The sequence below is a fragment of the Natrix helvetica genome (assembly GCF_964273705.1).
Source record: "Natrix helvetica genome assembly, chromosome: 2".
Classification (NCBI taxonomy): domain Eukaryota; kingdom Metazoa; phylum Chordata; class Lepidosauria; order Squamata; family Natricidae; genus Natrix; species Natrix helvetica.
Genome location: NC_138552.1, coordinates 41,731,048 through 41,744,609, shown reverse-complemented (window position 1 = coordinate 41,744,609; position 13,562 = coordinate 41,731,048). Strand labels below are relative to the sequence as shown.

General features: G+C 32.5%; 1 protein-coding gene across 9 annotated transcripts in view; it reads left to right on the top strand.

Annotated features, from left to right (window-relative positions):
• Positions 1 to 13,562, top strand: part of MEF2C (myocyte enhancer factor 2C) — a 173,197-nt gene that overhangs the window by 93,252 nt on the left and 66,383 nt on the right. For all 9 annotated transcript variants that reach the window (XM_081942908.1, XM_081942909.1, XM_081942906.1 and 6 more), the window contains one exon: positions 2,474 to 2,677. In XM_081942908.1, coding sequence (XP_081799034.1) covers positions 2,474 to 2,677 — 204 coding nt within the window. The remainder of the gene's footprint in view (positions 1 to 2,473; positions 2,678 to 13,562) is intronic.

Here is a 13,562-nt window from a genome sequence, read left to right as displayed (position 1 = left end):
GTACATAATATTGTTTTTTGTTTTTATAAATCACATACATTAAAAACCTAATATACTTTGTTTTAGCACATGAATAATGAATAAGAAAAGAATTAAATACCTTTCACGATGCTCTTAATAATTTCTTAAGTCTTGAACTTTCACTAACACGAAAAGAATAGATTCATTCCTATGACAGCTTATTGTAAAAGTATAAGAGATTAATGATTTATGATGATACTATGCTAAGTGCAAAGAAGTCTGAAATTTTTAACTGTGAGTGGCATATTTTAAATGAATAGTAAAAATTATTTCACTTTAGAAACAGTGATGCATAAAACCAGTTTTATATCTTGGTGAACAATGGCAATATCGTCATATAATGCACCTGGGGAAAATGCTAATGAATCATATTCCAAGCAATTAGGATTACATTTTAATCTTTTTTTTTTAAGAAAGAAATGCTTTAGTTATTCTGTCATTGTTTTAAATTACAGACTAATGAAAAGAAATCATTTGCAAAAGTCTGCAACAAATCTCATGAAAATTAGTGTGTGCTGTGTAGCACATTCATGTGGTCAGCTTCAGTATTCAGAAACACCTAACTGTAAACACAGTGGTCTTACAGATATTTCTGTTCCAAAATGTACTTTGATGGTGAGAATGTTTAATATGCTAAATTCTGAGGTTTTTCTTCAACAGAAACTATTCTGTATATAGAATAGTTACAGACGGTCTTCTTCCAGTACTGTGGTTTGCAAGTTTCATTGAAAATAGTTTCAAATGCAGTAACAGTGTATGGGATTTATATATCCAGCCCAATCCATATTTTAGGCTCCAGACCTTTTCCCTTTTTTAAAAAAAGCAAATCACACACAAACTTATATTCCTTCATGTTTTACAAAGCAAAGTCCAGCTTGAAATAACGTTAGTTTCAAAATGGCTATAAACATGCCTATTGGTATTATATGGCTAAATTTTATCAATTTCTTTGACAAAGTTCAGTTTGGTTTCATGAGCTCAAGTGTTTTTGGAGTGTCAAATCAAGATCAACAAATACAGAATAGTGGTAACCCTAGTGGATAGGGTACCATAATTTTCTTTTCAATTTTTGGACAAGTTAAATGCTTGTCTATTCAATGCTCTGTGCACTTGTATAGCAATCTCTATCAATGCTCTTCATGGAATAGGAGGTTATCCTATTAACATCCCAATAGGATGCTAAACTCTTTTTCAAGGAATCCTACTGAAATAGTTTGAGTTCCACAGAGTTATGCCGATTTACTCCGCTAGCATTATTCAGATATGAACTCAGAACTTTATATACAGTGTCTGTTGGCTTGTAGATCAATACTAATGTGATGCAGTTCAGCAAATTTGATAGTTAAATTGAATATTATGATTGCAAATTATATTAAATACTACTTTAATGAAGACTATAGAAAGTTGTGTGTATATATACTCATGTGAATACAATGTAATATAATGTAATAATTTAAAAATTATTTTAGACTTCTGCATCTATATAATAAAAAATCAATATATTTTTTTTCAAGGCAGAAAATCAATAGATGCAAATTAGTTTGTTTATATTGTAGAATATCAGTTTGCAAAGAACAGGGAACTAGATACATTTTTGAGATGGATAGCTGGTAACATGAAATGGATTTAATGTCACGTTTTTCATGGTATGGTTAAATGATATTTTATAGCAGTTTGCAGTTGCATTAGCATGCATTAGACTTATAAAATTATTAAATACACCTTTATGAATAATACATATTGAAGTGTTGTATGCTTTATAGAAACCCATGCAGATATTCTTATTGATAGCATTAATGAACTGATAGAAACTAGAACTAATTAAGTTGCCTCAGAGCCTGAAACTGGCTCTTTAGCCATAGCATTATAGGTTTGATTTGATTACATCAGAAAACTGTTAGATTTGTGTCTTATAATCAGTGCCTGATGAAGAAAACGTTAATCAATATTTTTTATTTAGAAAGCAGTCCTTTTTAAACAATCTGTTATTTGACACAAGGAAGGACCTGTTTTGTTACAGGTCTCCTAATATGCAGTTGGTTAGAACTGGCTAACTTATACATGAAATCCTCCAAAGAGATCAACGAATTATAAATTTAAATGTTGGTAGGTTTGCAAGCAAGAAATTATATTATAGTAAATGAAAATAAAAAGTATAGGAAACTGACAATGTATGTAATAGTTGATATAAGAAGAACATTAAAGGTGACATTATGCATTACATATTTTGAATTGCATTATTATATAGAATGTTCTGGTTTAAATCTGTGAACATGAGGCCCAGATTAATGAATGTCATTCAAGCCTCCCTTCAATTAGTTGTTTATTATATATGGTATATTTGCACTCTGCATTGATATTATGCTCTCCAGTTCTGAACTTGTTAGAATCCAGGTATTAAAGCAATTGAGAAAGAATCAAACCTGCTTTCTGCCTTTATTGTTTGTTTTAGGTGACTTTTACGAAGAGGAAATTTGGGTTAATGAAGAAGGCTTATGAGTTGAGTGTTCTATGCGACTGTGAAATTGCTCTCATAATCTTCAACAGCACCAATAAACTTTTCCAGTATGCCAGCACTGATATGGACAAGGTGTTGCTAAAGTATACAGAATACAATGAGCCGCATGAGAGTCGAACGAATTCAGATATTGTCGAGGTAAGTATTATACCGAATAAGGAGGGTTTCTTTCCCTATAATGTACTGTACTAATTTGAAACAGATTTCATTTTCTATGTGACAATTACCTGAACTAGTTCAGTTCATAACACTCTCCTACTTTAGTGCATTCTTTTTGTTAGTTTATTTGGCTTCAATTTTATATTTGTAAAAGAATAAACCTCTCTTAAAATTCAGATATTTTCATCTTATCAAATACAATCTCACAAATTTTTAAAACCATGGATTCATATTTAAAAATATTCCCTCCAATATATTTTGTAATGCTCTAGCAAGTGAAATATAATTTATGAGTCTAACCATGCAAATAAAGAAAGCTTTTGGTAAATTTACCTTATACATGTTCCTTAATATATATTGATCGCTATATTATTTTCTTGTTTTGGAGAGAATAATAGCATTGATTTTCAAATGTGTTCTAATTTTCTGCTTGCTGGCATCAATTTACTTTGGAATCTTATGACTATCTTAAACAAAGATGTAAATAGAGTTGCTCCGTCTCAGGAACCCTTAAGGTTTTTTTAAACAAATGCATACTTTATTGTAACAATCTTAAAGAATTTGCTGCTGATTTCAGTGGAGCCAGAGTTTAAGTGCATGTCTGATGGCTACTTGTATATCTGATTCTGCACTTCAATGCAAATACAGAAGTGCACAATATAATCTTTCAAAAAAAAAGCGAAGACCTTCCCAACTTCCAAAAATCCCAATGCAAATACAAATATTCCACTCTTCTACTTAATTTAGAAACAATGTTTTAAGCAATAAAAAATTTGTTGATTACTAAAGTTGAATAAATTTATACTTTCAGTCAACTTCTGGAAGAAAAAAATGTAAATAAATTACTGTTATAGGCCTTCTTGTGGATTCTTAGAAACTATTATCATTTACAGCAGACCATTAAGCTACTCTTTCTTTTCTTCAGTTTTGGACTAACAACAAATAAGAAAAGATTCTATTCGTGAAATTCCTTGATAACAGCATATTAACAAAACAATATGATCTTTCTTGATGAGATAAACCACTCTGACCTAACAGAAACCCTAACTTCCCCAACTTGCATTCTCATGTGGCTTGATATTCTCTATTATGAATTATTTGACTTCAGGAATTTGTCATCGAAATCTCTCTCAGAAGAGGTGTTTATGACAATAGAAAGAAACGTTACTATCGTGTGAATTACTTAGTTGATTAGAAATATTGAAGTTAGTTATGCTGAATGATTTCAAAATAGAAGTGCAGGTACAGGAACAAAACCTGCCACCAGGCATGCAGGATAATTGGAGAATGATTAATATGTTCTACTATTCATTGTAACAGGATATTTCATAGAACACTTTTTACAAATGTCTTATTTTAATAAACAATATCCACCATCGCCCCTCCTCCAAAAAAAACACGTCAAGATTATCAGATGGAAATTTTGCTCCTAAAAATCCCTACATTCTTTGATCTAGATTAGTTTTCATAGTTTTCTTTGAATACTAATAATCTTGTCTATTCCAAAAATCATTGATACAGGAACTTCATTTGTCATTTTTTCTTCTTGATTCCTTATAGCATCAGATACATGTCATTAGCAGCAGGCTGTGTGAATGTTAATCCTGTAGGAAAGTTCTATTTTCAGCTATGGGATGTTCCCCCACAATTATTGAATATTTAATGTAGCCTTGGGGATAACTCTAACTTTTATCTATGTCCTTTATAGTACAGTACTATTTTGCTTTTATTTGAAACTGATGGATTTTTTTTGGTTTCTAAGAGAAAGAAATGGTTAAATGTGAGAAGTAAAGATATTGGTAAACGGCCATGGACAAACAGAAGTACTTCCTGAGAAAAGATGTATGTCATCTGTGCTTGGTGACAAATGTATAATACACAATTCTGTGTGTCTGTAGCTGTGACTGTTTATTAATTTATGTCAGCAAAAGTTTTGTACTCTTTATAACCAAAAAAGCAGTAGTTATAGGAACACAGTGAAAATCATTTTAGAATATTTAAACAGTTAAACAGTAATCACACAAAAGAGATACAAAAGGCTTGCTGCATTGTTCTTTACCATATGGCTTGGTAGCTGCTAAAATAGCTTACTAACTTGAAAGGATGTGATTTTCTATATTCAGAACGAAGTATGGAGTGCAGAGGTCATTCCGGATTCAGCAGTGTTTCAGGGTCAAAGGAAATAATTCTGCAGTATGTGGGGGATGTTTAGGGGGAAAAAGAATCTTTACATTAGCCAAAAAAATCTTCAGTATAATTATATTGTTTTACTTGATAATTAGCATCACTGTTGCCAGTACAATGAAGCAAGAAAACAAAAGCTGAAGTGGCAGGCAGCTTTGTACATAGAAAGTATCTGAGTACATGTCTTGCTGTAGAACAAAGAATTGTCATCTTTTCAATATTTAAATACTTCAGTAAAAGATGTATTTAAAGCAAAACTCTTTACTGCCAATCCTATGTAAACCTGGGTTGCAATTCTGTGCATAATACATTAAGAACTACACCATTATATCATTTAGCCCTCCAAGACCAAAAATAAAACCCAGATTTTTGAGGCTAGTCAGGTGCTAAATTTCCCTTTCTGCTTCTCTACCCAGCTTGAAGGTTGACATTGTCCAAATAAGGTTGGAGTTATAGGCAAAAAGGAAGATGAGATGTTTCTCTACCATATCTGCAGCCTGGAGAAAAACTGCTGTATGTGTAGCCTGGCGTAAGCCTGCTCTCTCTCCCATTGTGGACGAGATTATTCTAAGGAAAAGGGACCAACAGGAATTATAGTGAAGATTATTCCTTCATTGCTGCCAGTTGACATTGCAAGTTCAGGCTTCTCAGGATACTGCAATTGCACTTTAAAATTGTTCCATCAATTATACTTAAGAATGAGCCTTTTAAGGCAACTTGTATCAAATAAAGGGACTATTCTTCACATCAAGAATGTGATATTTTTGTTGCGCAGGGTGGATTTTTTTAATTTTTAGTTCTTTTTCAAGACAGCAGAAAATGGATCACTTTCATCTTCTGATTATTCAACTGACCTTCTACATTCTTACAGATAAATATTTTATATCCATAAGTTTAAGTTATATGGGAGTCAAGTGGCCAAATGCATACATGCTGATGATATGAATGTCATCTCTTTCTAAAGTTTTAATTTGATAATTTAGTATTTTATAGAATGGCCTTGTGGGGTGCCTTTCTACATCCAGTTCTCATAAATGTGGTTTGCTGCGTGTCATCTTTTCAATATTTTGAAAAGCAAACACAGCAAACCACATTTATGAGAACTGCATGTAGAAATTATGCAGAAACAACAATAAATGTATTTTTAATTGCTTGCTTCCAAGAGCAGTTGTTCCTAACAAATAAGTCTATTAACCATAGTTTTTATTAAAACAATTTTGTTGCTGTTACTATTATAATGGCACAGAAGAATGACCCAGCTTTTGAATTACCTTGAACTCTTTATCAATACTCCATAAAAGGCAAGGAATAAGAAAGATGCAGGAAAATTCAGAATTTAGTCTCTAGATGTTTCAGGTGTAGGGTCTTACTGTGAAAAGATTTATTTATTTACTTAGCATATTTATTTGGCCATCCACCTATAAAGGAACGCCAAACAACTTATCCCTGTTGCTAAAAAAAATTCTCCTTCCTTTAAAAATAAAAATACCATTTGCCCCCCAATCCATTTTCTGACCAATAAGTCAGAGAAAGAGTGGAATTCTACATAATTTGTTTGTTTCTTTTCAAAATACAATTTTTAATCCATGGACGAAAGAAAAGACTCAGTAAAATAACTAAGGAACTTCACTCAGAAGTGCATTTCCAAAACGCAACTGGACTTTCTTGGTTTTTTTCTTTGATTTCATCTCATCCAAAAAGTTTTGGGACAATGATGTAAATGATTGAGAATCTCCATAGGCATAAGGAACTTAACAGAATTTACAAAACTTTATTTTTATTATCACATTTTGTTCCTAATGTGCAATTTAGCAGCAGAACAACCCTAAAGAAAGTACACTGAATTTGACTAAGACACATTAGACTAATCAATCTTAGAAAGTAAACTGTTAGTATAGTAATTAGATTCAGTTGTTTGCATTCACCTCTTTGTTGTTTTCTAATAGAAAATGAAATGGGGGGTTTTTTGTGGGGGGAGGGAGATATCACAGTCTTGCTATTCCCTGGATTTTTCTTTTAACATTATGTTTTCTTATCTCAGGATACCTTGCTTATGTTGCTGAATTATTTCAGTCCTGCATAGAGATTTAGGTCAGGACATGGTAAAACAAAAACTATTATTGCAACTGAACCTTTTGTCCTTTTAACCATTTTAAGAACAATAGTTCTTTCCAAAATTGCTAACATAGAATCATAACCCTTACACGAATCAAAGTGCAATCTGCATATTTTATCAAAACATTGTTAAACACTTTTTGGCCACTTTTTAAAATGTTAGATGTGAACCGAATTTGTTGTGGGATTCATTGAACACTTTGCATCCAGGGAGAAGGTATCGGAGAATTTAATCCAAAATAATGTTATAAGGTTTTATTCTGCTATCATTTGTGCTCCCATGTTCTTATTGTCTGTGGTTTTAATACAAATTAAAGTATTGCTCAGTTCCAACATCTGAACATCTAGTTGGTGTTTTTGTTTAATTTAATTTTAATTTAATTTTTTGCCCACCTCCTCTTTCATTGTTACATAGAATATCATAAATCTTTTAAAGTTCTACAGACAGTCTGTCTAATTTTGCTTTTCCACTAACTCTGTTTCTTTCGATTTATGCTTCTACCTGTCTCTCAGACAATCATTCACCTTTTCTGTTAAATCTGGTACATCAATCTTTTACTTCTCTGCTTTTCTTAGATGTTTCATCCTTTTTTGTTCTCACTGTCTGTTACTTTTTACCATGATTGCTGTTTTATAGTTAGGTTAACCTACTTTAGTCAGATTTTCCTTTCTTTCTAAATTTTTAACCTTAGTAGCTTTCCCTTAATTTAATTCTTCAAAGATCTGACTGCTTGATTTTATCACACTGTTTTTTGCTAAATATAGGTCTGATCCTCTGGAGAACTTTCCTTTGCTTTTCCTGTGTTCTCCAAATTGCTCAGTTAAATGTTTAAATCTACATTACTTAAACCCTATCTTTGCATATTACGATTTGGATCTTCTGTACATCATTTTTTTGTTTATAGTCTCAAAAAGAGATGGCATGTTAATTCAATGACCAGAGTTTGGCTCAAATCAAGAGTTAAAATGGATTTTTATCTTTGTTCAGTCTTAGATCTTTCCTTGGGAGAGGCTAAATCAGGTTAAATTCAGGTTCTTTGTAACTCTAATAAAAGAGCACAATAAAATTATATAGTTGTCCATGATTATAGGCTGACTTCCACTGAAATTAATGCCAGGTATCTAAATGATCTTAATGGAATTGCATTGCAGAACATAAAGAAAAAATGAAAATGGTACTTTAAACATTGTTATTTTGCAATAGTACTGCTAAATTGAGAATTGATATAATCGAAGACGTATGAAACATTAGGAAAATGTTCCTAGTCAAACAAATTTAGTCACTAACCCACCATATACATATTAAATACCTCCCAACAATTAAATACCTCCAATAATGTGGCATGAAAATAAAATTTCTGATCCATAGTGAAATGATACCATGTTTCCCTGAAAATAAGAGAGGATCTCATTTTCTTTTGACCCCCAAAATAAACGCTTGGCCTTATTTTTGGGGAGGTCTTTTTATTTTTGAGATGCAGGAGGTGGCGAGCGTGCTTCTGCTGTGTTGCAATATTTTCGGGGAGAGCTTATTTAGAGGATGCGCTCAAAAGCCCAATTGGACTTATTATCTGGGGAGGGGTTATTTTCAGGGAAACAAGGTATTAGATCAAACCAATATTCTTGGTGTAATAAACTGTGCCTCTATATGCTCTGTTACTTGTTCCTTATTCCTTCCTATATACCAGATTTTATTACTTCAATCTTACATCTAAATTAGAAAAAGCACAGGCTATAACAGATATATAAAATTAAAAACAGGGGATTTCAGTATTTGTTTTTAAACGCCAGTCAAGGTAACAAAATTACCGTAATCTTGTTTCTTCAATAACATGAGTAATAATAAACAAATGTTAGTAAAAGAAAGTTAGTTTGTCCAGTACTACCATTTTTTCCCATTCATATACTTAAGAAAAGTTTGTTAGTATACTAAATAGGGCTGTGCAATATTTTGAAACCAGTGTAAGCATTGCATATGTCCAGAACATCTTAAATCTCCCATTCCTTTTTCTACTTTCAAACACTACTTTAACAGGTTGTAGACAGATGCTATGTTCATACATCTTTTAGAGAACAAATCTGAAACACTGCACACAGATTTAAGACTATGGAGAACCTCCGTTATTGACATCAGTTGTAGTCTTGGCTGGTATCTCATAAACTAAATATATATTTTGATACATTCTACAAAATAGTTACACTTTATTCCTTGACAAACACAGAGGAATTGCATCTAAATACATTTTTGTGGAAGGCTCTCTGAAGGCAGGAATTTGAAAGCAACTAATATAAATTAAAATGCATAGGTAGTGTGAGATTAACTCCATATTCTTTCTATCTCATGCTTATGTTTTCATAAATGATGAAACATCCCCTTTCTAAACATATTTACTTGACAGTAAATCTTAGTAATTTCTGCAAAATTTGCTGCCAGCTGAGTGATCATGGTCATGCAGAGTCAATATCACATCAGACCATTTGCTGCAGATAGTAGGAGAAGCAGCAACAGCAGATGGAGAAGTCAGTATTGGCAGATATTTCACTGCTTCTTTCTGTCTTGCTCATTAAATTATTAAAAAAAACTTCACATATACGTATTATACAATTATTTGGGGGGAGATATATATTATGAGACAATGTGTAAATTTTATAGTATGACTTAGCTCTGTTCCAAACCAATGTTTGGAATCCTGTGCATATGAGAACATAGTATTAGTCCTGGCGGTAGGTTTTTTTTTCTTTATCCAGGTGTTATTATAAATCTCTAACAGTGTTTTATTGTTCTAATGATGTCAAGTTGTTGAGAAAATCTATATCAGATCATAAGTAACTAAGTAATAACTAAGTAATCATGGCAACTTGAGTATGTTGAAAACCTGAAGACAATTAGGCATAATATTACTTGGATTGTATAGAGAGTATATGTTCATGCACATCACTGAAGCAAAAGTGATACCTTAAGTTTGAAAGAAATGTCAAAGTATGATTTTGCTGATTTTCTTTTTGAACATTATTGCCTCAAATCTCTTTTGTAGTAGAGTCTATACCATACCTAAGATTAGTTACCTGGTGAGAAATTCTGAATGTATTGAAAGAGGGAAAAAATCTGTCAATTAATTTTAAAGGTCACAGCACTAATGATCAACTGGGAGGTTAATTAGATTCTGAAAGCTTTTTATATCAATTAAGACACTTATCTATATAAATAAGAACCTCTCACTATTTCAAGCTATGAACCTTTATTCACTTACTTTGAGTAGTCTTAGACTTGATAAAAATGCAGGGTTGGAAGGAAATTAAGGGCAAGGTCTTCATATATCCTGTTTCCATCCTTCCTTATTCAAATCTAAATAATAGAGATATGGTTTGTTCAGAGCTTGAATGTCTCCATCAATATGATAGTCAATTTCACCTGTAATGGAGTAAGCAACCTCCTATGCTATAATGTCAGAAACTGATTTAGAAAAGATATTGTCAGGAAGAGTCATTTTCAATTTTCAATGAATGAAACAAATCTTAAAGGCCAATTAACTGAGCAACCCAATTCCCATAATAATTCAAATGGGAATTCTACAGTCAGGAGATTACAACTGGCATAATGATCTTGTAAGAGATTATCTGTGGAAATGAAACATACCCCAAAAATTTGTCAAAGGCAAGATTCTTTCTTAGCTATAAGTGATACTACTCTTCAAAATGTTGAGGTGAAGAGCCCCATAATATTGGTTTTTCTTAGCATATGATTGAAGGACATGAAACCAAGCTAGTGTAACTAGTGTAGTGGAAAAATCAATGGAATGAAAGGCTGAGCATTCACATGCCTATCTTAGTCTCCTCCAATTCTCAGGGAGAATTTCTTCACCTTTGAAGGCTTTCTAAGATCGTATCCATTTCTTAAAATGAATGATATCTGGGAGGAAAAATGCTAATGCATTTGCTTGGCATTAAGAAATATCTCTCTGTCCTAACATTTTTCCCAGCTACTGGCATTGGGAGACAGAACACCTCTGAAATTAGATTTCCTTTACAACATTTACAGCAGATAACTTTGCCTCCTGCCTACTTCTTTAAGACATGGTGAGAGTTGTGTGTAATGTATAGTCAGTAGGATTTATTAACTTAGAATAACAAGTAGAAAACCATAAATTATAATTTTAAAAATACAAGTCATTGGATCCATTCTGGCAATCAAGTATATCTTCTGGATTGAGCAATTTTAACATTCTTCTAAGGGTAATAGGTGAGCTGAAGAGAAAGGATAGTTTACTGTTTCTTTAAAAAGGATCAGAAGCATTATCAACTTTTCTTTTTGCTTGCTTTACCAAATTCAGCAGATTAAGTCTTTGCAAATGGCTGTGAATTTGATTCTCAAGACAGTAATTGCCAGCAGGAAATGACAATTATCACAAGAGTACTAAGCAGTAACAGATTCAAGAAATAGAGAAAATGACCATGGGAGTCTTGAGCTACAAGGTTCAGTGATCTTATAATGCAAATGCAGGAAATGAAAAAGCAATCCAAAGTTTGAAAACATTTTTTTTAAATAATTCAAGCAGTTTCAGAGAGAAAGAAGAATTTAACTTCATATTCAAAGGATTTTCTCACCTTTCCCCCAAAATAAGAATTCTAATAGCTCAAAATTGATAATTAATGTAAATATGGCTTGGAATATCTGAGGCAGTAGAAAAACAGTTCTGTTAAAAAATAAAATAAACCAGCCATCCCCTTTATCCATTTTTGCATTGGGCAAAATTTTAATTCCTACACATAAAGCATTATAGCTTTATGCTTTATGTATTCCTAATGTGTATTCTTAATGGCTATACTTAAAGAATAGTCTATCCTACCAAATCTATAATGGTAAATCTCATAATAAAATTCATTGGTGAGATGAATATATGAAGGCAATAATTATTCAGGAAGTGGAGGGGATATTTAAGACACCTACATGTATCAATTTTCTCCTATAGATGCTGTCTATATAAATCCCTCATGAAAGAGGCTTTAAATCTGGACATTTACAAATATAAAGAGAAACTGGCTTTTAGAGGAGATATTTTTCAAGGCAACTTAGGCCATGAGTGATGGACTTAGGAACTTTTCCCTCTTAGCGTTGATCTTCATCTCACACTCAATATTTCCAATATTGGGTTTGGCAACTAGCATTTCCTCACATAAAAAGTTAATTCTATTGCAACCAATGGGGTTTTCTTCAAAGGAAACATGTTCAGAATTAGGCATTTGTTCCACTTGGTTTTAATACAGTAAGGCTAACATACAAATAAGGGTCTAATTCCTTATTTTCATGGAATTTATTTGTAGAATAATTGTTATTTGTAAGTAGTAAGGCTATGCAGATGTGCTGCATAAAAAGCTGAGATGCTGGGTTTTGTTGAAAAACCAATGCCGCCATTTTGTTTCAGTGGCATATCTAGCAGAAATACAATCAGTATGTAGGGAGTTCATAGCAGAATTTCGTTGTTTCTCAAATCCCCTTTCTGAATGATTTGTATCAATATCCATAGGAGACCAATATTATGAACAGGGAAAGGGAAAGCTAAATCTTTAAAACTGATTCACAAACAATTCTTTTAATAGGAAAAAAAAAGGATCTAAATGCATATTGTGTCACTTTCTTTAAGATATAAAAGAGTTGGCTTAAAAGCTGAGAAAAAAACCTTTCCATGTCTGTGTAATGTTCTTATAACCTAATAGTTCTAAATGTTTTGTTTTGGCTTTGTTTTTCCCTCCTCCTCCTTAATCCAGTCATTTGTTTTTTTAGTCACTGATTCACATAGTAACAGCTTGTTGTATTTTGGTCTATTTGCCAGAGGCCTGGTTTATTTTTAAATTCTTGAACTTTTGGATTTTCTTTTATTTTCACAAGATTGGAAGCAGCTGAACTGCCTGGAGTTACAGGTTGAAAAGCTTGCTTTACATTATGAGAAAGGAAGCGTCACCCTCCCCCCCTTCCCTTTTTGTGTTCCTTTTTATTTCCATTTTTTTTTATTTTTCCCCCCTAACAAATGTCTCTAACTGCTAGTTGCCTAAAAATAGAAAGCCACCTCACTAAAAATAGCTTGGCTCTCAGTCTTGCCAAGGAAAATGGAGAGGAATGGGCGTGTACTTCAAGGCTGAGTAATCCAGTTCAATTCATTCAGAGATCCCTTTGAGAATGTAGCTGATGATAAAGTGTCCTTAAAAAAAAGGCCTCGCTTGCTCTCTTCAGACTCCTAGGTGCCAATAAATATTTTAGCCGGAGGATATATTTTTTTTCTCGTAGTTGTAAACATTTTATGAAAGACAAGGTTTTGTTTCACAGCAGCTAACTTGCTGTCAAAAATAGCTGGCTTTTCCTGAAGTCTTTTCTCCAGCTCTCTCCAGCCTTCCCTTTCCACAGGGTTTGAAGCTATTTCTTTTCTTTTTTTAAATGCATATTCTAACTGTGTCCAGTAAGGATACAACGTACTTCTTCATAAATTTAATTTAATACCTCAGTACTGCAGTTGTGTTTAAGGGTTGTTTTCAAGAGTCACCCAATCTGAGAAATTACGTTTCTTAAATT